Source organism: Diadema antillarum, unplaced genomic scaffold (assembly GCF_040938485.1).
Source record: "Diadema antillarum isolate AM-2024a unplaced genomic scaffold, OU_Dant_1.0 seq00001745_RagTag, whole genome shotgun sequence".
NCBI lineage: Eukaryota > Metazoa > Echinodermata > Echinoidea > Diadematoida > Diadematidae > Diadema > Diadema antillarum.
This window is the reverse complement of record NW_027272428.1, coordinates 68,788-92,823: the sequence shown is the minus strand read 5'-3', so window position 1 is coordinate 92,823 and position 24,036 is coordinate 68,788. Positions and strand designations below refer to the sequence as shown.

Genomic DNA, 24,036 nt, shown 5'->3' with positions numbered 1-24,036 from the left:
AAGACTTATCACTTATATTCCGAAAACTCAAGGTTCCCTCATGTATAAGGGGAATTTCCCCTTCTAATCGACCCTTTCCTCCCTCAGTTCCCCCCATCAGTTTGTGTGTGTGTGTGTGTGTGTGTGTGTGTGTGTGTGTGTGATTTCCCAAACGTTGATTCCATCAAATATGCGTATACGAGATTATCTCAATTTCAACCTTAAAAAGGCAAAAGCTCCATCGGAAGGTAAGGGTGGAGATAACACTCGCCCACGCCTTTTCCCTGATCGCCCGCCCCTCCTCCTCCCCCCCCCCCCCTTCCGCCATGCATAGAAGTAGACTGTGGCTATACCCATATCGCTTTATTTCAATTCTAAAAACGCAAAAGCTCCGCGAGCGGGAGGGGGAATCCCCCTTCCCCTATAAGCTCTACCTCACTAGACTTTATACATACACACAGATGGTGCACATTCGGAATAAGAGCTAAATTCCGTGATTTTAACACTTCGATGAAAAAGTATTGCACCAAAAATTTGCACCAGATCGCTGAATTTCAGGTCTGAAAACGCAAAATCACCTCCGTGTTGGAGGGGGCCCCTATCTACACCTCGTGTGCATGCTTATTCTGTTTGATTGCTGAACAGACAGCGTTCATGATATTCAGTGTAAGAATTGATACAAGAAGATTATTCAAATGATACCATTTTATAGGCAAATTGTTCAATGATAATCTACACTAAAATATACTGCAACCTTAAACAAGTGGGACTGTTTCAACTCGTTAAAACACGCAAAACATGCATCAAATTGCACCATTTGCAACATCAAAATGCAAAATTTTCCCACCGTGGGAGGGGGGACACCCCCCTCCCACACCCTCCCCTCCCCCTTCGCTCGCTCCGCTCGCTCGGGTTCAGTCGCGTTCATGATATTCAGTGAAAAGAATTAATACAAGAAGATTATTTAAATGATACCATTTTATAGGCAAATTGTTCAATAATAATCTACATCAAAATATACTGCTACCTTAAACAAGTGTTACTGTTTCACGTCGATAAAACGCGCAAAAACATGCATCAAATTGCACCATTTGCAACATCAAAATGCAAAAAGTTCTCACCGTGGGAGGGGGGACACCCCCCTCCCACACCCTCCCCTCTCCCGTCGCTCGCTCCTCTCACTCGGGTTCAGTCGCGTTCATGATATTCAGTGAAAGGAATTAATACAAGAAGTGTATTCAAATCATACCATATTAGAGGCAAATTGTTCAATGATAATCTACATCAAAATATACTGCAACCTTAAACAAGTGGGACTGTTTCCACTCGTTAAAACACTCAAAAACATGCATCAAATTGCACCATTTGCAACATCAAAGTGCAAAAAGTTCTCACCGTGGGATGGGGGACACGACCCTCCCACACCCTCCCCTCCCCCTTCGCTCGCTCTGCTCGCTCGGGTTCAGTCGCGTTAATGTATTCAGTGAAAAGAATTGATACAAGAAGTGTATTTAAATTATACCATTTTATAGGCAAATTGTTCAATAATAATCTACACTAAAATATACTGCTGCCTTAAACAAGTGGCACTGTTTCACGTCGATAAAACGCGCAAAAACATGCATCAAATTGCACCATTTGCAACATCAAAATGCAAAAAGTTCTTACCGTGGGAGGGGGGACACCCCCCTCCCACACCTTCCCCTCCCCCCTCGCTCGCTCTGCTCGCTCGGGTTCAGTCGCGTTCATGATATTTAGTGAAAAGAATTAACACAAGACGTGTATCTAAATTATACCATTTTATAGGCAAATTGTTCAATAATAATCTACATCAAAATAAACTGCTACCTTAAACCAGTGGGACTATTTCACTTCGATAAAACGCGCAAAAACATGCATCAAATTGCACCATTTGCAACATCAAAATGCAAAAAGTTCTTACCGTGGGAGGGGGGAAACCCCCCTCCCACACCCTCCCCCCCCCCCCCCCCTCGCTCGCTCCGCTCGCTCGGGCTCGGTCGCTTCGCTCCCTCGCAGACTAACCGCCCCCCCTAAGATGAAATCCTGGCTACGCCGTTGCTCCTGTATACTATGACTTTAAAGAGAAAATAATAATAGTCCCTTCATGCTCAAGTAAAATGCATCATGATAGCGTAATGCGAAATAATGGTCATATATAGTTGTCTCAAACTCCTCTATATACTGAGTATTTCTCCAAGGTAAAGCCAATTGGCATTGTCCGAGAAGTAGGAAACAGATTATAAAGTTGACAATATCAAATATGAAGATAATCATGAAAATTATGCAAGCCGACGGAACCGCGGGGGGGGGGGGGGGAACGACGGGGGCTTGGTTAGCTGCATATATAGCCCAGCTGATTGCATCTTAAACTTTTCTATTTAGCATAACAAAGGTGAGAACTTGACTTACTTTTTTTTCAGAAAGTGGGGGGAAAGCATTACTCTTGACGTTGTCAGTAACAGGAGTCGATGGAATGTGTATAGGGTCTATACTTTTCATGAAAATTAAGTTTTGTGGAATTCTTCTGATGTTTCTTTATCACTGTTGTCCATAATGACGTCATGAAATGTCTGAGCCTATTGTAGTCTCCTTGTCCAGCGATGAAGATACCAAAACTTAATAAGTAACTGATATTCAAAACTTTTGAATCAACAATAACAATTGTACGATTTTCCTCAAACTTTCACTGATGTGTTCTGCAATAATTATTACTACTTTCATTCAATTCACATTTAGGCCTATGTCGGATTTTAATTTTCTTTATTAAAGCCTCTAACCTACAGGCTTATAAGCTTAGGAGTCCGCACACAAATCTTGACTATAAACAAAAATGGTGGAAAAAATGATTTACATCAGGAGTATTACTTGCTGTAACAGCATCAAATGAAGATTCTATTGGGCCTATAATGTATATTGTGGGCTGGTGAGGTTTTCTAATTCAACTCAAAATATGGCTATAGGTTTTTTTAATCGGAGAATGGTGAATTTGCATGTCCACCGACTCAGAGCTACTACTCCATCAGTATACCCTATTTTGGTTGGGGCAGATTATTGCTTTTCATTGAAACAACAAAATGTTGCTTGTAATTTTCCTTTTTTACAGCGTATATAAAAAGCTCACAAGTTACACACCGTATAACACACACACATACACTCTTAAAACATCCGAGTCAGAACTAACCCGGAACTGGGTCCGTTGGGGTCACACACCGTTCCGGGTCAGAAATGACAAGGAATGGGGTCAGATATGACCCATTCAGAGTCATGAATTGGGTCAGGGTGACCCCATTTTGGGTCTTCATGACCAAACTCCGAGTCATTTCTGACCCGGAACGGTGTGTGACCCCAACGGACCCAGTTCCGGTCAGTTCTGACTCGGGGTTTTTAGAGTGTACGATCATTGGCGGCGAAAGATTTTGCCGGTCATTTTGATTGGTGTAAAATTCGTATTTGTATAGACCTATTTCAAGTTGAACATTAAGTCGTGGTATCTACATTAAAGGACAGCTCTACCTTCATATGTGAGATGAGTGAATGCAGCAATGGTAGAACACATCAGTAAAGATTAATTTGGGGAAAATCGGACAATCCATTCAAAAGCTTTGAATTTTCAAAGTAGGCGCAGTCACTGCTGGATGAGAAGACTATGACACTGTGTCATATCACATGCGTAGAATGATGACGAAAATATAAAGAGAATATCACAACATTTTATATTTTGAAAAGAGTGCAAATTTCTCGACTTTTTGTCACTGATGACGTATGCCAAGGATCCCAGCTAACATTTAGACGTTTTCTGAACGTTCTTGAAACGTTCCAAGTTCTATTTGGCCGTTTTGTCAAAACGTTTTCAGAACGTCTCTTTGTGGAACGTTTTCGACGTATTTAAAACGTTTCTAATGGACGTTAAAAACGTTTTTTTTTTCAACGTTTTTAAAAAAACCCGTCTAGAACGTTCAAGAAATGTTTTAAGAAAAGTCTAAAAATATATAGATATGACCCGTTCCGGGAACGTTTAAAGAACCTTTCATATCTGTCTAGAACGTCCAGAAAACCTTTTAAGATTGGGTATTACATATACTAAATATATATATATATATATATATTTATATATATATATATATATATATATATATATATATATATATATAGTTATGAGATTATACAAGCACAATCTGGGATTACCCTAACTTTATAATCCTATATAATCCTATCCTATAACCTGTTCCTAATGTCCTACCATCTATTACACTACATCCTATTCCCAATTGATGAATTTTTATCACATTCTTTTATATACCAGCAAAATGTTGAGATGCACGAAGACATGGCTACTAAAATTACATCACACACACCTTAATTAGGCCTATCAACATATGAAAATACGTATTCATAACACAATTTGAAATTGTGAATAACTTATCAATAACGTAGGTAAGTTTATTTTTAAGACATAAAGTTTGAACCCAGCATACCCCCAATAGTTTTCAAATCTTATATTTTCTTATTTGAATATTTACAAATAGGCATGAATATTCATGATAAGGAAACCAATGACGAACACGTAGCGGACCAAATAAAAACGTTTTTTAAACGTTCATTAAAGACGAAGTCGACGTAGCAGACCTAATAAAAACGTTTGTAACGTCCATTGACGTTTTTAAAACGTTTTCCAAAAAAAACACAAAAAACATGTGCTTTGCGGTAAATGCAAAGTCCCAACTTTGACGTTGTATACATGTACGTTTTAGTAAAAACGTCCATTTTATACTAAGACGTACGGAACCTAAAAAAAAAAAAAAAAAAAAAAAAACACGTTTAGGAAACGTTCTGAAAATGTTATGTGTTTGCTGGGATGATATTATTTTCCCTATTATTCCCCCTAAGTCTAAAGTGTTCCTTTATTGTGCGAGAAAAGCGAAAATATGTTGAAGTTTCTTCTTTATATCGTTCTACACAATGCATGCGACATCACAGGCTAGAGCTGTATAATCTTTTCATTAAGCAGTGAGCGAGCAGAAGCGTATATCAAACATTCATAACTTTTGAACGGATTGTCCAATTTTCCCCAAACTTTTTTTTTTGTCCACCCCTTCTTTTGTAGTTTTGTGTTATTTTTCTATACTTTAGAATAGTTCTGCTTTAGATTTTTTTTCTTCTTTTTTCATAGGTCTATTAAATGACAAGCTATTAATTTGGGCCACATCTATGTAGGCCTATTAATTGTCCCAAACTCGCAGTATGATAGCTATAGAATGTGAGGAAGGCTTTCGCATCGATTTCTTCATAATCGTCTCTTCAGTTTGATGGAGGGGGCCATTCCAATTTTAGGCTAGAAATCCCATATTTTTTCTTCATTTTTTTTTTTAAATCAGGCAGTGCACTCTTTCTCGACCACGTAACCCCCCCCCAAAAAAAAAAGAGAGAGAGATAGAAATCAGAACAGCCAATCCAAAAAAAAAAAAAAAAGTTCATTGGAGCAAATATGAACAGTATAGGCCTATATATAGTATGTGCTAGTACCTGAGATTGAAGACGAATTAAATGCAACAAACGATTGCGTGAAATTATATGCTCTGTTGTAAACTTGGAACAATTTAGTTGGACTGATAGTTAGCGATACAAAAAAAGAAAGAAAGAAAAGAGAAAACGAGTTTCTTGTTTACGAAATCTACACAAAAAAGGGGGTAATGTACTCGGTATGCGCTGCGCAGAAATATCTATTATTCAATGTCAAAATTGCTACCCCGACTATCTCGTTGGTAACTTGGGGTGGACTTCTTTGGAACTAGCTACAAGTACAGTATATTTATTACAGTGTTCTGTTCACTCGTTTCTCTTTCGTATACTATTAGCCTTTTATACACGCATTGCTCTTTAAATGCGTGCCATAGTCATTCAAATACCTTCCACTCTGACATGCACATTGCACCTGGGGCACCCGCGCCAAAATACTGTTTACAAGAACCACGTGTTCCAATTGGTTATTGAATTACTCTGACGTCATTCTCGGACCAATCACGAAACAGTTTCAAAACCCGCCATCTTGACATCGCAGGAGACAATATTGCATCTTTTTAGGTAAGCGCTACACGTTTTTCGATATATTTTTCAACCTACAACGTAGATGTGAAAGCGTTGTCGAAAAAAGTGATTCGTATTTGTGTGAGAACCGATTAACAGCCTCAGTAATTTGATTTTAGCCGGAGAACATCAATTAACAGCATTTTATTTCAGCTGTCAGGTGCGACTCATTCATTTTGCAAGCGCGCGCCGGCCATGGACACACATGACCAAACGATGGTTTCTCGCTCGCGCATGGATCTGAAAGATGCAACGCCAATGCAATATGAACATGATGAACGGGAGAAGTGTTCCTCACTCAGTAAACTTCATATTGTTAGATTGAAACATTCTTGAATATTTTCTGACATGTTTCCCAGCGAATTATGGTTAGCTTATCTAATGTTATGAGGAACCTTATCATGATTGTTATGTTATCATTTTCAGTTTACCACTTAATACAAGGCAGAGCAGAGACGCTGAGTTTTATCATGGATTCATGGTTATGTTTGCCATTACCAATTGCCTTGGCCCTTGGCTCTTGTTCACTTGATCACATTTTTTTTTTTCTTAGCGCTACAAAATGTAGCTAATGTGACCGGTGTACTGGCTACTATTTTGCTCATTGCCTCGACATTGGGACACTAACAATCGGAGGTTTATGCTATGGTCCAAGTATGGATCTGGCTTTCATTTAAATGCATGCTCTAGCTGTGTCTCCACATTGACTGAGTGGTACATTATCGAGCACATGTTTCATTTGACCGAAAGATCGGTCTGTATCTGTCCGTCGGGGAATGTTCCGCGGAGACTGCGTCTGGCTTCACGGATCCCCTCCGTATACAGACCGAAGTCAATGATTGCGGCTCCTGTGTGGAGCAGTAGCGCACAGATCAAACGTTACGATAAACCAAATTTCAGACAGCTTTTTTACATTCAAATAAGTTTGACATGACATGACACATTATGCAGCAATATTTGGGATAAATTTCTCACATTGTGCAATCGAAATACTCACATAAACTCGGTTATAACGCAGAAATTTTATCGATATCGCAATATCGCCGTTCGCGAGCAGTACATCGCCGTCCGCGAGCAGTAAGTCGCCATTTTGAATCTGTAAGCCAATCACATGCGAGGTACACGTTTTAGTAAAACAAACACGTAGAAACTACCTCGCATGTGATTGGCTAATAGATTCATAGTGTATGTTCCTGCAGTTTGAATGTGACGACGCGACAGGCTGTGTTTTACGTTGGAAATTCTACTAAAATGTTGGATTATTCATTAATCTGGTGAGTGTTATGTATTCTTAAAAAGCTAATTTCACCATACAAGCTTAAATTTGCCGACCTAGGGCCGTGAATTAGACGCAATTGAGAAGGGTGAGGTACCTCACCCAATTTTCCATAGAGACAGTGGTTAAGAACATCCACACAGCAATGGGTACTGCAACCTTCCGTCTGTCTACGGAGGACAGCGTTAATGGCAAAATGTAAAAGAGTCCTCCGGACAGACAGATCTTTCTGTCTAATGTTTCATTGACAATATTGAGCACATGTTTCATCATCGTCTATCGAGGTAGAATATTTTGATAGACAAAAAAAAAAAAAAAATATTCAGCTGCCTTGCCATTTTTTGTGCAACTAACATGTTACGTTAGTGAAGTCTTGTCTTTGAAATTGATGGTCTCTGCAACACTTCTCATTGAGCAATGCAGATTTTTCTTTTCTTTTAAAAGGAAGTTTCCTGTAGCATACCAGTCTAGTGACAGTGTTTGTTGCATCCTGTCCATCGACCCTTTTGTATTTGTTTGTTTTTTTGTTTTTTGTGAGCAATTGTCTCTTGTAAGGCTCCTGTAGGTTTTTGTGTTTTAAACTGTGTAAATTCCACACTCTTTTCAAGTTGACTTTGTGTCAAATAGATCCAGAGTAAAGTGAGATAGAACAGAACAGTGAATTCATCAAGATTTATAGACAGAATATTTAGAGTTATTACTTTAAAAGTAAGGTACTAACGATTGTTATGTTTTCAGTAAGAGACGATATTGCAGGTCCTGGCCAGTTATGATGCAAATTAGAATCTAGATAGGTGATGTGGTTATACAAGATCACAAATCTGCCATTTAAAATGTGCAAAATAATATCATATCACACACAAAAAAGATAACATCACTTGAACTTGGATATATTGCAATAAAACAAAACTTTCTAAATGCAAACAATGCATTTCTTTTTTCTTTCACAGGAATATGCTTACAACGACACACAAAAATAAAGAATAAAATGCAGCCATGATTGATTGACTGTTAGCAGTAGGCCTAAAAAGTATATTGATTATTGTTTAGCAGCCAAAAAACCAACACTGTTCTACAAAATGAACAGCAGAAGTCTCACAGAGACATGCATGAGTGCACTGCCCCATGCACACACTCTCTACACCATTTTCTTGTCAGTTCCCAAACTCAGAAGGGGGGGTAATTCAAAAGCAATCTTAGGCCGACACCTAAAATATGATTTGAATACATTGTTATGTGCATGTAATTATTATTTGCATGACACATTAGGCGTTTTCACATCAGCCGGATGTTTCGAAATAGCGCGCTATTTTCTGACTTGGGAAATTAACCCGATCACGAAATAGCACGCTATTTGATAATGTGAATACAAATTAGCGTGCTAATTGATCGAAAAAATTTCTCGAGTCCAACTCGGAAATTTCCGAAGTAGCAGGATGATTAATGCGAACCAGCGCGCTATTTGATAATATTCGGACTGATGTGAATAGGAAATGAAATAGCGCGCTAAGGCCAAGTAAAAAAAGAAAGCAGTTTCTCGTCCGGGTTTTTTGAGCAAGGCGATGAGGGAGGTCCTTACTATTTGATATCTTACTATTTTTTCGAGGATTGTCAAAATGAAAGTACAGTAATATGTGTTTCTCGTCCGGTAATTCTGAGAAAGGTAACGAGAGAGGGGTTTACTATTTTCTATATCCAATTTATGAAATGAAATATCACTCTGGTAGCTGTGTTATGAGAGACCGGGTCCCAAGTGTATGTCTTGCCTGCACTCTGTGCATTTTCAAACAAATAGATATATTATGTACCATACTTGAAACGAAACTTCATGCATGCAGAAATACATTTGCTTTTTCTTTCCACTACAGATGTCAAGGGAAAATGACCATCTTAATACTGGTATTTCTGATACCAGTGTACTTGCAATTCTGATGTATTGTGCTATTAATTGAAACAGGTATAAAACATGTCTTTCAACAAATGTACGACTGAAATTAATTCCATGATATTCAAAACACTGCTTTATTTATCATTTGTGTTTATGACTTTTTGAGTCCACACAGCTGGTATGTATAGTTCTTCACAGTACAATTGTAGCACATTCAACTGGAAACTAGCTTGTACAATTGCAGATGGATGTCAAAATGATACTGATGTGGCATTATAGCATTAAACATTTAAAGATGTTTCTTCATGTTCTAAAAAGACATTTGATAATCACTCATCATTTGGATGATGAATTATTGTATACCAAAACTACATAAATGTAGTAAAACATGTACCTGTGCAGGTAAGTCACATTCTCCCTTCATTTCTTCCATGGCCATCATTACAGTGATACCAAGAAGCAGCAGTGATATAAACAGCAAAATACAACGTGTAATGACAATTTCAGTTCACGCTCATCAAAACTGCTTATTACTTTTCAAAGTTTTGGCTATTAACATTCGTTTGTGGGTGTATTTTATTTGTTTGTTTTGTGTGTTTTTCCCTCGTGAAAGACGTAATGATTTCTTCGTATCGAACGTAAACTGCATGTTTACCGTAAATAAGCCATTCAGCTCAGCTCAGCTACGGCGCATTCGATTCATCGAACTTGCAGTAACCTCTTATAGGCAGGAGCACATGGCGCATTCCTTTAAACTTGAAAGTGAAGCCACGTGTTTGTACATCGGCGCTTCCACACACAGCGCGGCATTTTGCGATCATCGTTATAGCAGACTTTCCGATTCCAGTCAGGGGAAAAGGAATTGGAATACTTCGGAAAAGACTGATGTTTAAAATCTAATGAAATGAAAAAAGCCTGAAAACAACGCGTGATTATGTTTTCATAGTAAACGATAATTGGAAACACGGAACAGAGTACCGGTATCGCATCCGCTCACAAAGAAGCTCTCTTGAGAAGATGAAAGCATTCCACGTCCCCTGCTAGATAGTGGAAGCTTCCATAATCATCCCAGCAAGTTTTTGGAGGTACATACTTGCACTTGTACACATTCACTGCGAGAAAGCAATCAATCAACGCTGAACATTGCGTAGTTTGGCATCTTTATCGTGCTGGTGACCAGCTCGATGCTTCGGCATGTGTCATAACGTTATGTTTAGAGCCTGTAGGCCTCATAAGTCGACGAGTTTAATTCAAAATAGCAAAAAGAGGGAGATTGAAAAAATACGAATTCTGGTGGAAAAATATGAATTTTGGAGCTGCTGAGTACTAATTTGTGCTTCCAAAGGTTGGCAGCTCTGGGCCCCGTTTTATGAAGAGTTAGAATTGATTATGAAGTCAATTTCAACTGTAAGTCTATGACAGACTGTGTAGTAAGGACAATTACAATTGATTTATATCTTTTGATAAAACGGGGCCCTGGTATTAAAGCCGTTCGCTGTGCACACGTGCGCTTGAGATCGGTTCTCTCCATCACTGCACTCCACGATTTTTTTTTTTCCAGCTCCAGAACGCGCGCATGCTATGCTGGCTGGCTGGTCTCCTCTATGACTAGTATGTGGTTACATCGCGCAATCAATCTAGCACTACATGAAGCGGGCAACAGCACGAGAAAAATGTACAGAAGGTGCTCAACGTCCTGTCTACACCACGACGTACCGAGTGCGCTGTACATCACAGCCCAGGCCGCGCCCGCCCGCGCCCATCCAATTACAGTTCAACTGCTTTGTGGGTCATTCCTTCTTGCCGAGCTCGCAGTGTGAAATGCATGCGTTATTACATACGCACTACAGAAGCTACAGCTGTACTACAGCTATAAAGTAGAGGACGCAAGGCGTAATTAGAGATGAGACATCACGATTGGTAGGTGAATTGTCGATTTTTTTTCGGCGGCCGAAAAAATAGTAAAATATCAAAAAAGTCGATGCGGCAACTGAAAATCGATGCGAGCGGGGAGCGGGCTGGGACGAGAATTATGAATTTCTTGGTATTTTCAGCGCCATTTTGAAAATAGTAAATAGTAAAAAAATCGACGCGGCGGCCAAAATCGATGCGCGCGAGGACGAGAAACTGGTTTCTTTTTTTACTTGGCCTAATATGCGATCGCGAAAAATATCTCGAGCTTGGATTTTTATCGGGCTGATGTGAAAACGCCTATTGAAAGAGTGAGTTGCATATTGTATGATGCATAGTGTAGACGTCTAGACTCTAGTGACAATTGACATGCACTGACATGCACTGAATTCTGAGACGGCTCCAGCCAAAAGCTAAATTGCAAACCTCCTCCTCCCCCCCCCCCCCCCCCCCCCACACACACACACGCACACACAATCACCCTTGAACGCACTAGAACACATCCAGAGCTGAAATGCTTCACAACTCTAGTATGTGCATTTTAGCAGAGGCTTTTGTTCAGAATTAACCCTTCTACCCTTTACCAAGACAAAGACTAAAGGAATGAGTCATTTCAATGCAGGAATAATATATAAAATGTTCATTAACCCGTTGAGGATGGTTTGATTTTGCTACAACACACATTTCCCATAGACAACTGCCTGAGTATACTTGGGACTCGTCCTCGATGGGTTAAATGCCCCAAATTCACAAAACATTCATCTTTAGTACTTAATTTGTGCTGGAACACTGAAGACTCGCTACACATTTGAAGGATTGACTTGTCATTTAAACCATGTTGTATGGTGCCTGCAGTTTATAAGTGGGGGCAGAATGTTCTTGTGGCCTATATGTGGTAGATCTATACAATCACATATGGATGAGATATCCCCTCGTGTGATCCAGTCGACCTTTCAGCGTAATCCAGGTCACATATACAATGGGGCCTTTTATAGACATAAATGTATAGTGTACAAAAGCACAGAACATGTTCAAACAAGGTCAGCTATGGGGTGGAATTTTTATTTTGTGGAGGATTGATCCCATTATTGTTTAGAATCAGCTTGTAAAGAGCCTGCGCACTGAGGGCACCATAGCAGTATTTACCATAATATCATCAGTGCCAGTTCCTGTGCATTGATACACATAATGGCTAACTCACCTGTTGTGCAGTACAGGTGCAGTTTACATGGAGTGCCATTTGGTTGTAATATACAATGTTCATAAAGAACATCATCTACACTGTACAGTGTAGACCTACACTGTAGATGATGTTCTTTTAAATACAGTCTTGTATTTCAATTTCTGTCCTGCAGCAGGTTCCCACTGCTCCGAGTCATGGCAGAAGAAAGCAGAGTAGCGTAAGGATTCCCTTACTTTCTAATTGAGTTTACATTTTTAGTTTCTTGAGCGGTTTTGTGTGGTTTATGATTTTGTTCTTGCATTCGCTAGGCAGGGGCACGCTAACCCATTTTTTCTACTGGTCCATTCCTGAAAAGGTTACTGGTCCGACAAGTGATTTTTACTGGTCAAGGACTGTCGGACAGTGCCGGTGTGCAGCGTTGCATTAGGGCATGGTATCAGCCTCTGTACAAAAACTTTGCAGACCAAGAAGAACACCCCCCCCCCCCCAAAAAAAAAAAAAAAAAGACCCCCAACACAAACACACAAACCACATTCAGTACTTGTAGGATTTAGTTGTCCACTTGTGCAGTTGCTCTCGAAATTTTCAGATGCAGTTTCAGTCATGTTCATTCGAGTTTAACCAATGAAATATTGACAATGTCACATCCTCAACTATTGAATCCAGTGTACACTTGACAATGGGTGATGAATCATTGCTTGTATTGCCAATTTACACAGTGGCGTTGCAGCTATCTTCTTCGGTTATCTCTGGCCTACCTTTTTTTTTTGGGGGGGGGGGGGAGATGGTTGCCCACATAATTTCATTTTCATTGAAGAGTGCACTAGTGTCAACAAAGTTTTCATAATCTCTGTTGTGAGATTTCCTGCATGCACATTGAAGTTTTCAAAATCGTTTTTCATTTTGATTTGATAACTGTTTTTTTTTTGTCTTTAGTTTTATTTGTTTTTGTTTTCATTTTTATTTTTGTAATGCCTCCAATAAGGAACTATTTCTAACTGATATTTATCATGTCACCTTCCCTATTAAATCTTTTTCAGTTGTAATGTATAATAAAGTTTTAAGAGGTTGTGGTTTGTTTGCATTTATCCTGTAAAAAGAGAAAAAAAAGGAGACATTTATCAACGCTTCCTGAAAGAATTGATGGCCTACAAGTACCAGCACAATGCAATTCTCTTATTGCAGCTGAGCAAAGGTGCACAGACAGAATTTGATTTGTAAATAGAGCCAGACTATATTTCACAAATCCAAAGCTAACAGAGGACTTGTGGAGTACATGTATAGTCTACCACGTTCCACTCTTGAAATGGCTCATATGACCTGATTTAGACACATGTGAAAATAGAGACTGATCCTAGAATCATACAGGTGCCCATATATTTTCAAAGGGGGTGGGGGTATCAGAAAGTTTTTATCTCCCAGTGGAAATGAGACACCCACATACTTACACTGTACCTGATGTAGCTTCGTTGGATCCACTGAACTCTTAAAGGGCAAGTTCACCTTCGTAGACATGTGGGTTGAATGAATGCAGCAATATTAGTAGAACACATCAGTGAGAGTTTGAGGAAAATCGGTCAAGCCATTCAAAAGTTATGAATTTTTGAAGTTTCTGCTCAGTCAAGGCTGGATGAGAAGACTACTATAGCTTGTGATGTCACATGAGTGCAACGATATAAAGAAAGAATAAAGAAAATTCAACGTATTTTAGTTTTTCTCGCATAACAAAAGAACACTTGACTTCTCTCTTTCAGAAGGCAGGGGGAATAATATTACCCTTAACATATGTCAGTAACAAGTCGAAGAAATGTGCACTTTATTCAAAAAGTAAAGTTTTGTGAATTTCTCTTTTGACTTTCTTTATATCATTGTACGCATATGACATCATACACTGTAGTAGTCTTCTCATCCAGCAGTGACTGTGCAGATACTTTAGAAATTCATAACGTTTGAACGGATTGTCTGATTTTCCCCAAGCTGTCACTGATGTGTTCTACCAATATTGTTGCATTCACTCAATCCACATGTATATGAAGGTGGGCTTGTCCTTTAATACAGAGAGGATCCGGAGGAGGAAGAAAAAGAAATTGAAACTTGAGTCGCATCGCGGAAGATGCATCATCAATTGTGGAGTATGAATGCAGTACCGGTATTCAGGAATGTATTGAGTGGATTCAGAAGTATCCTGGCGGCTGTGACAGTCATTGTAATCAAAGCTGCTACCTGATGACTAAGAGCTGTACATGTTTTCTGAATCACTGGTGTGGGGTAGATTTGTCACGAGTATCATATACCAACCCTTCCTTCTCTTCTACCCCCCCCCCCCCCCACTCCATTCTTCCCCCAAGCAAAATAGGAAAATGTGCCATGCACTGTGGCAAAGTGTACTGTATAAGCCATATATTTCGCGAGTCTAAATTTTCGCGAATCGGGAATTCCCGACGATTTCGCGAGTGGTTAAATTCGCGATCGTGGAGTCATGTAGTGAACGGAGAAGAGTACAAGCGTACGTCACATTCACATCGGGATCAGAGTCAATATTTTCGCGCATTTTTAATTTCGCGAATAGCATCTGACTCGTGAAATTCACGAAAATAAAAACCTCGCAAAATGTTCAGCGTATACAGTATTCTAATGATGGGTTATGACTTTACTGCTACTATCATCTACAATTAGTTTATTATTTTAGTTGTTACCGGGAAGTACCATTTTTTTTGGGGGGGGGGGGAGGGGGCAGTGAGTATGATAAAGATGATTCTTGATAAAAAATTCTTGCTGGAATTTCAAAATCATTAGAATATGTTACATTTATGAATGTTATGAAAGATTTCACAGCACAATTGATGTACTGTATGTTTGATTTGGGGGGGGGGGGTTTCAGTGTGGATGATAGGCAAGTGTTAGTAATAAAGTCATGAATTCTAAAACCGAATTAACTCTAGAATTGGTTTTGTTTCAAAGTTACGAAATGTTGCATTTCTTTTTAGTGGTTTTGCTGTATCGTGTTGTGTTCATGAATCTTTCAGAATGGAAGTGAATGCAGTGCATTCTGGGATGTTTGTTGATTTATTTGAGTGTGCAATGTGTGCCCTCTATAAAGCTGCCAACCAGTCGGCCCGACATCTTAACAATATAAAGAACATCTCTCCTCTCCCTTAATTGAATAAGTTTGAAATTATTTTTTTCTCCCTCAATTTAATGTAACAACCTACCATGTGTGTACAATTTCAACATTTTTCACCAAAAGGATTTTTTTGTTTTGTTTTATTTTGTTTTGTTCTTGTTTATTTCTTTTTGTTTTATTTTGTATTGTTTTGTTTTGTTTTTTGTTTTTGTTTTGTTTTTGTTTTGTTTTTTGCCATGCAGCAGTATGTTCAGTCTTTCTTTGTTCTTGTTACGCAGCCAGCACAAAGTGTCACTGGAGGCATTATTTTTTCAGGTTGTCTGTCCATAATCAATTTTGTGGACAGTATTGTAATAACTTGTGAACCATGTCAGGTATTCAAATGAAACTTGGCATACTATACAGTGTACAACCTTATGAACAAGGCTGTGTCTGTCAAATTTTAGGTGCACGTGCTCAAGGTTCACATTCTTAAAATATTACTGCTTCCCCCATATCCCTGCAATGCCTGAAGGTATTTTCCTCGATACATTTAGTGTATACATAGACGCATAAAAATTCTCTGGGGAAAGTTGTGGGCCAAGGGGCCAAAGGTCAAGTGAAATTTCTAAAATTTCACTTCATTTTTTCACCATATCTCGAAATGACTGCAAGGTATCTTCATGAAACTTAGTACATACAGTACGTACTGCCCATCAGAGATTCTCTTAAGAATTTTGGGGTCATTGGATCAAAGGTCAGGTTGAAATCCTAAAATTATACTTTTAGCTGAAACTTCACTTTTTCTCCATACCTTGAAGATCACTGAATGCATAAACTTAAGCTAGGTACAAGTAATCATTACTGCAAAATATTTAAAGGCTGTTGAAAAAAAAAATATTGGCTATGGGTCAGAGGTCTAGTGAAAATGTTACAATGTCACCATTTTTCTCATATTTAAAAAAAAAAATTAAAAAAAAAAGCTCAAAGTATCGTCATGACAATTGGATATTGCCAGTTAGTGCGCACTTGTGAGCCAGGGTGAAGGTCAAAGGTCACAAGTGAAAATGCTCAAATTCCTGAATACTTGCTCTAAAATAAAAAAAAAAAAAAAAAAAAAAAAAAATAGCCATCCAACTTGATCCAAGTAAAATCTTGTTCAAGGACTGTAAACCCTCAACACATTTGTGGTTGTGCCAAACTTTCAAATTTGTCATTTCAATTTGTTGTTGTTGGTTTTTTTTTGCCTATCATGTCACACTTGTCTATTGTCAAGATGTACTGTTGACCTATTTGGAGAACGATGCGATAATGACGGAAGCATACCAATTGCCATAGCGACATTTCTAATCCTTTTTTTTTTTCCTGCCGAAGTTGACAGCTCTAGTATTTTATAACCAGCATCACCCAGGCCTGTACAAAAATATATTTGAATGTGCTGCTGTTAGACTTTCATTCATGTGACTCACAGAAATAACACATTTTATGTGATTTGACAGCAAAGTGACACTTAAGTGGTGTCATGTTGTGGGTAGTCATCATGAACTTGGGAATTCATACACACACACACACACACACACACACACACACACACACACACAACCAGTCCATTGTCATTATAATGTCCTAGTGCATTAGAGTTATAAAAGCAGTTCTCTCAGCGGTTAATGGAAGATATCGTTCATTTTCTTTTTTTCATTGCATTATGGTTTCTGATACAGCAGGTTGCTGGTTTTCGATCAGGCCATGAATCAAATGATGTCCTCCTGCCTGAATTACAGATTGCAAAATTCAAACTGATTAAAGACTATTTGTTCATACCCTTTTAATTTTCTCATTGCGTGAAATTCTCACCCCAGACCGACTTCTGCAGGAGACACAATCGTCGACATGGATCCAGGACCACAGGGCGACGGGCAAGACTTGGAGGGCGTAGAGGTGATCGACACATCCACAGCTCCCAAGATCAACTCGTCAGACACGATAGCACTTTCAGGTACTGTTTGGTGTCATCACGGCAACGGCAGGTTGCTGTCATTTGCCCATGCTTGGCGATGCATAGTTTGAAACCAGTATTAAATAAGGAAGAAAAAGTAGTCTTACAGAATTTTGCAGCAACACACATGAAGTGATAATCCAGAAATGGTAATGCTATGATAGTAAGCAAATAATCAACGTTGGTAAAGGTGATGGGACAAACTATCACTTCCAAGGCGATCTGGATGTAGCTATCTTTCCAAAGCGCAGCTGAGGAAAGATGGCGTACACATTCAGATCGCTGAGGAAGTGATACTTTGTCTCATTGCCTGAAACTAAAAGTTGATTATTTGCTTTATATTCCACATAGGGTCCTAGATATTCCCATTTTATTCCACATCTGAAACCGTTTTTGTTTTTAGGTATCCTCAGGGCTTAGGCTACGTACAGTAGTTTACTTTAGACGTATGCGTGTAGATGACAAAACAAGGAATTTGCTCCACGCCCCACGCGTGGGATGCACCGAATTAAAAGTGCGTTGCACTGTGGTCTATCACTTGACTCGGGTCAAATGATAGACCACAGTACAACGCACCTTTATTTTTTGCGTACGCAAAATTGTAAGTTATATCACACGTCAGGACTGTGTGGACTAAGAGACCAGCGAAACAAAATGACTATCGTCATAGAGTGTAACGAACTTCTCGGGCGCTTTATCACGTGATCAGCTCTCGACCAATCCTACATGTATAGCAAGATTCTTAGTATGTGGAATATAACAATGAATATTATGATGCAGTTTTTACATCAAAGATAGATTTTGAAGTGTATTAAACTGTTTACTGAGCAACAAAAATGTGTGTCGAGAATAAGAATAAAGAGAGAATGAGAATAAAGTGTGTTAAGAGAAACACTACATTGCTGCAATGCAGTTTGAATAAAACAAAGATTTTAAATGTCAGCTAGCCCTTGCAAAATTGTATTGATGGACATTAAGTCTTGGGATAAAGTGATAGCCAGACCTGCAAAATCTCTCTGATCCTGCAGGAGCCTCCAAGAGTACTTAAACATTTGTTCTTATCTCTGCAAGAGAATGCAAAAATCCCCTGGTATCAGAATTAATAGTGGGATTCACATGTATGCAAATTACATATGGGATACAAATCTCAAGATTTGCATTGCGATCGAAATCTCGAGGTTTTGCCTGTGGTGTGTGGACACAAAAACCCCACCACTTTACCGTCTCGTTGTCATGGCGATGTTTTCATCTTCTCATCCTCCAGAGCTGAAGTCACAAGTCATGCAGAATCCCCAGGCCCTTGCCGCCCTTCAGGGCCACCTCGACAGCCTCGTCGGCCAGAGGAGTGGTTACATAGAGAGGTACGTCACCGTGGCAACCCGTTGCCATGGTGTCCATGGGAGGCTTGTATGCATGCATGTACCCCCTGCAGAATTACCAAGTCTCCTGACCCTGCTTGAGGCTACCTGGGGAAAAAAAGAAAAGGAAAAAAAAAACTTTTCATGTCTGGATAAGAGATTTCAAAATCTCCCTGACTTACATATTATCAGGGATCAAGCGAATGCAGTGATACTAGTTGGACACATCAGTGAAAGTTTGAGGAAAATCAGACAATCTATTCAAAAGTTATGAATTTTTGAAGTCTCAGTGTAGCCATTGCTGGATGACAAGACTACTACAGCTTGTGATGTCACATGCGTAGAACAATATAAAGATAAAGAAAATTCAACGTATTTTCACATTTCTTGCATAATAGAAGAGCACTTGACTTTCCTCCTTAAGAAGACAGGGAGCAATAGCTGCAAAAATGTTCAAATCATCATTAAAACTCTATTTAGTGCACTTTTTGACCATGCTCACAGGTGCAAACATCAATTTATTTGTGAGATGAACCAAACCTCACTGTAATTGGTAAAAATGTGAACAGGCCTAATACAGATATTTTTTTTAATGATTCAAATATTAAAGTTTGGTGGTTTGGTTGATTTTCACTTAATCTACAGCCTTCCCAAGGTAGTCAAGCGCAGGATAAAAGCCCTCAAGAACTTGCAAGTCAAACACACCCACCTAGAAGCCAAGTTTTACGAGGAGGTCCATCAACTAGAGTGCAAATATGCCAAACTCTACGACGCCCTCTACGACAAGGTGAGCACATTTTCAACGCAATTTCACTCCAATTCAATTCACTTCAATTTTATGTGATTTCATAAAGGCAATACAGCCAATATTGAGTATGTGCATGTTTTTGTCTTTGCCAAACAATGGTGCAAAGCCTGTGTGACGTTTAGTTGTTTGAAAATTAGAGAAAGGGAAGGAAGAAGAGGTCAGAGGCTTTAAAAATACTTCTGATGCTTCATTGGATGCCATGATTTCACAAGCAGTCATGCTTATGGTTTTGATTAATTTTCAGTTCTTAGAGACACATAATGCCATAAGATATTCTGTCTGCATTTAAGATGTATGAAAACAAAAATCACACAAATATTTCAGTTTTGATACTGTACAACCTGTATATGCCATATATTTAGCGAGTCTAAATTTTCACGAATCGGGACTTGCCGATATCGCGAGTGGTTAAATGCATGGTTGTGGAGTTTAGTACTGAATGGAGGAATGTATACGGGCATGTCACATTCATATCGGGATCAGAGTCAATATTTTTGCGTGTCTTAAAATTCACGAATAGCACAGGACTGACTCGCGAAATTCGTGAAAATAAAAACGTTGCGAATTATTCAGCATATACAGTATATCAGGAACATGGTTGACAATTATGGCTTTCAAAAAGATGAGTATCATATCCTCAGCAGAGAGAAGAAATAAAGATGTGTCAGACATGCCATTTGATCTATTTTTTTTCCCCTTTCTTTCTTGTAGAGGAAGGACGTCGTCAACGGGGTGGTCGAGCCGACAGATTCGGACTGCGAGTGGGAGTCCAGCGAGGACGAGAACGACGAGGAAGACGAGGAGATGGAGGAAGGGAAGAAAGAGGTTAATGCATTAGCGGTAAGCCCGGATTACTCTCTGGCGAGCCGTGTTACTGTCAGCTTACCCTCGTAACCCACTAACATTTTTTCGCCCCGCCGCCTCCCATCGACGGCCCGCGGTCCGAGACGCTACCGTTGCCAGCGCTCTTGGGACACGGCAGTTCCGTGGCGGCGGGGGCTGTGAATTTGCGAGACCAGGCTGCCCTCTGAAATGCAACTAGTTTGCTGTGTTTCTTCCTTTTAATGAAGTGTCCGCACCTTTTCCTTTTATTTCACGCACTAAAAGCCGTGCATGTTTGGCATGAAAAACAAATGCAGCAAAAAGAGCAACAACAAAGATGGATGTCGTTTATGTTGAAACACGTTGGGACAGAGTTTCTGTAATGACAGCGCAGTTTGTGCTTTTCATTTCTCAGCAACTTCACTTTCAGTGCTGCATTTGAAAGAAGATGGAGGTGTAATTGTGCATCCTTGAAGTCATTGACTTTAACAGTGTAGCACCACTCTGTTAAGGTTGACTGTTGGAAGTGCCGTATAATGACAAGAGAACTGTTGATTTTTTTTCATGAAATTAGCATTGAATAAGAAATATAAATTAGCGTAGAGTTGCACATGTTTCTTTTTCTACATGCTGACAGGTTGCAACCACAAATGCAAGTCAAATTCATCCGTGATGTTGTCTCAAATTCGCACATGATTGTATCTATTTTTTTTTTTTTTTTTTTTTTGGGGGGGGGGGGGTCATTTCAACAGCACAACTACAACCCCCATCTCCTTACAAGATCCCATTGCCTGAATAGTACTTAGAGCAAATTTTTTTTGAGTATGCAATTTTCTGAACATTTCGGTGCAAAAATAATGATAATGATAATGATAATAGTGATAAATATGGTGAAGAATTTTGAGACAGTGGCATTTTTTTTTCTTCATGTGAATTAGACTGACAATAAATGAAAGAAAGATATTGCGATCTTAACAAATTTAATTTGTAGAGGGAGACAAATTGAAGACACTCACACCTACACTAACAATACTTTGCAAAACTGTGTGCAAGTAAAAAATACGCCTAATTGTAATCTCTTGTGGCCAATTCATTCATTCATTCATTTATTTATTTTTCATTTCCAACAAAAACATATAAATGTATTACAGAAATTGAATACAAGTACATAAATTTCATCATAATACAAAATAAAGGATAAGTTTACAGAAAAATTGTAGGTATACGAAAATGTTGGAAATGGGGAGGAATTTAGATGAAACGTGGTGTGCTTTTGTTGTATGAATTAATTTTTTGAAGACCTGGGGGGCGTTTCATCAATGAGTTCGTCGGAGGTTTTCACCGACAAATTTGCTATCAGCCAATCAGACGCAAGGATTTCAGTAGCTTTTAACAGTTGTCAGTGTAAATCACTGACGAAAAGTTTCATGAAACGGTCCCCAGGTACCATGGGGATACCATGGAGTAGGAAGGCTGGCCTGGCTCAAATATATTCAAGAATCCCCTGAACAAATTGTGCACAGCTTTATCACTGATCTCTATGCAAGTACATGTATACACACAGCTGAAGAAGCTTGACTGGTGTCGAACGTTACCAGTGAGTGTGCGCTTTGATGCACATATTTTTTGATGGGTGCTGTTTGTGGTTTTTGAATGTACCCTGGGCCCCGTTTCATAAAGTTGTTCGTAAAGTTACGAACGACTTATGAGCGACTGGTGATCAGTTCTTGTGGTGAATTATTGAAATTCTAGTAAGTACAGCACATCGCAACTGATCACCAGTCGCTCGTAAGTTGTTCGTAACTTTACGAACAGCTTTATGAAACACCCCCCTGGTGGGCGGCAGCTGCGAATGAAGATCAATTCAATCGCCCCCCCCCCCATGTCTCCCCACGCTACTAAATCTTTAACCCGTTGAGTGAGGACGGTTTGATTTTGCTACAACACGCAAAATTTCCCACAGACACATGCCCGAGAATACTCGGAACTCGTCCTCAACATGTTCATTTTCATTTTCAGTGCAATTAGAATTATCCTCACTGCTCCAAATCCGCTGTTGTGTTTTGGCACTCGTACTGACATTTCGCCTTCAGTAATCAGGAAAAAACATGATTAAGATTACACGAACCATCAACTTTAGGAATGTGTTTAAAGTGCCCATTAGTGAATGCATTCATATGCAGAAATAAAGGAACATTCCCTGAAATTCATGCCTGCAATAAAAGACAGCTCTTAGTGAAACGTAGTTTTAAATAATGTCACCGAGTGAGCTGCACATGATGGAATAGTTAGCGTGACGTCATGGAAAGGCGAAATTATGTTGCGATGAAGATTCTTTAGTTGTATTTTGCTTTTTTTTTCTGCTTGGCACTGAAAATTGTTGTATGAAAGAATCGCCATTTATATGATGAAAAATCAAAATTTAATACTTTTCCAGTTCAGGTTGCATCTGTAAGACACTGATTATTGCACATTGTAGAATACTTTGTTTCGTTATGGGTGTGATTTTAATCTTCCTACTTTTTCCTTGAACAAAACATTCTTATTACTGTAAAAGTGGAAATTTTCGCTGTGTTGAAATTTTCGCGCATTTCGCGCAACCAGAAACTGGCGCGAAAATAAAAGCACGCAAATATTTTTGCATGCCATATGTTCCTGTGCGTGATGTCTTGATTCCACGGAATTAAAAACATGCGAAACTCTTCTGTCCCGGCCAAGCGCGAAAAATTAGTCGCGCGAAAATATCCACTTTTACACTACTGCATCAGATCCTTAGGTGAAATTTCCTTTTGAAATTATCATTGGCACATCAGGGGCCCGTTGCATAAAAGTTACAATTATGGTAACTTTGCCATCCAATGGTAACTTCCATGGAATTCTTGATTTTGATTGGCTGTTGAGTATTGTTGCCATGGTAGTTACCATTGGATGGCAAAGTTACCATAATAGTAACTTTTATGCAACGGGCCCCTGAATTTTACCTCATTAATTGTTTTAGAGCTTAGTTGGAAGATGTGGTTAAATTTAAATCTGCTCATACACAAAGAACCCCCCCCCCACACACACACACACACACACAAAATTGTAAATCTAAGAGAGAGAGAGGAATTTTGATCTTTCAGAGTGTGGTGCCAATTTAGGAAAATGTGAATTTTAGTGAAATACTTTGTGTTTGAGTTCTGCAGCTTGGAAAACAATTATATCATGAACAACATAGGGGCTACAATGAAAGAGAATTTAGTCACCATCTTATAAGATACTAAGAATGAATATGGGGGGAATATTCTGAACGGATACTGCAACTGTACAGACCTCAGAAATGTAATTTGGGGGGCTGGATGGGTTAAGGTGGTGAAGGCAAAAGAGAGGGAGTCATGTAGCCAGACCCCCCGGTGTAAATCCACAAGGACGGATGTAGAATAACGGTGATTGCATCCTCTCCTAGTGATTAACCCTCTGTGTCTTTTCCCGTCTAGGGTGACTTGAAGGACAAGGCAAAGGTCACAGAAGATGAAGAAGGTGAGTGAGTGGATGAGACCAGACATATGACTTTATTCATGCCATTTAACCTAAAGGGAGACCCCGTTATAATGAGCCCGCGTACAAT

At 39.2% G+C, this 24,036-nt stretch overlaps 1 protein-coding gene across 1 annotated transcript in view; it reads left to right on the top strand.

Moving 5' to 3' along the window:
• The first annotated feature begins 5,241 nt into the window (after positions 1–5,241).
• Positions 5,242–24,036, top strand: part of LOC139711990 (nucleosome assembly protein 1-like 1) — a 29,731-nt gene continuing 10,936 nt past the window's right edge. The window contains exons 1-7 of the mRNA XM_071623834.1: positions 5,242–5,257; positions 6,030–6,081; positions 17,305–17,441; positions 18,706–18,802; positions 19,445–19,586; positions 20,319–20,447; positions 23,906–23,948. Of these exons, the coding sequence (XP_071479935.1) occupies positions 5,242–5,257; positions 6,030–6,081; positions 17,305–17,441; positions 18,706–18,802; positions 19,445–19,586; positions 20,319–20,447; positions 23,906–23,948 (616 nt within the window). The remainder of the gene's footprint in view (positions 5,258–6,029; positions 6,082–17,304; positions 17,442–18,705; positions 18,803–19,444; positions 19,587–20,318; positions 20,448–23,905; positions 23,949–24,036) is intronic.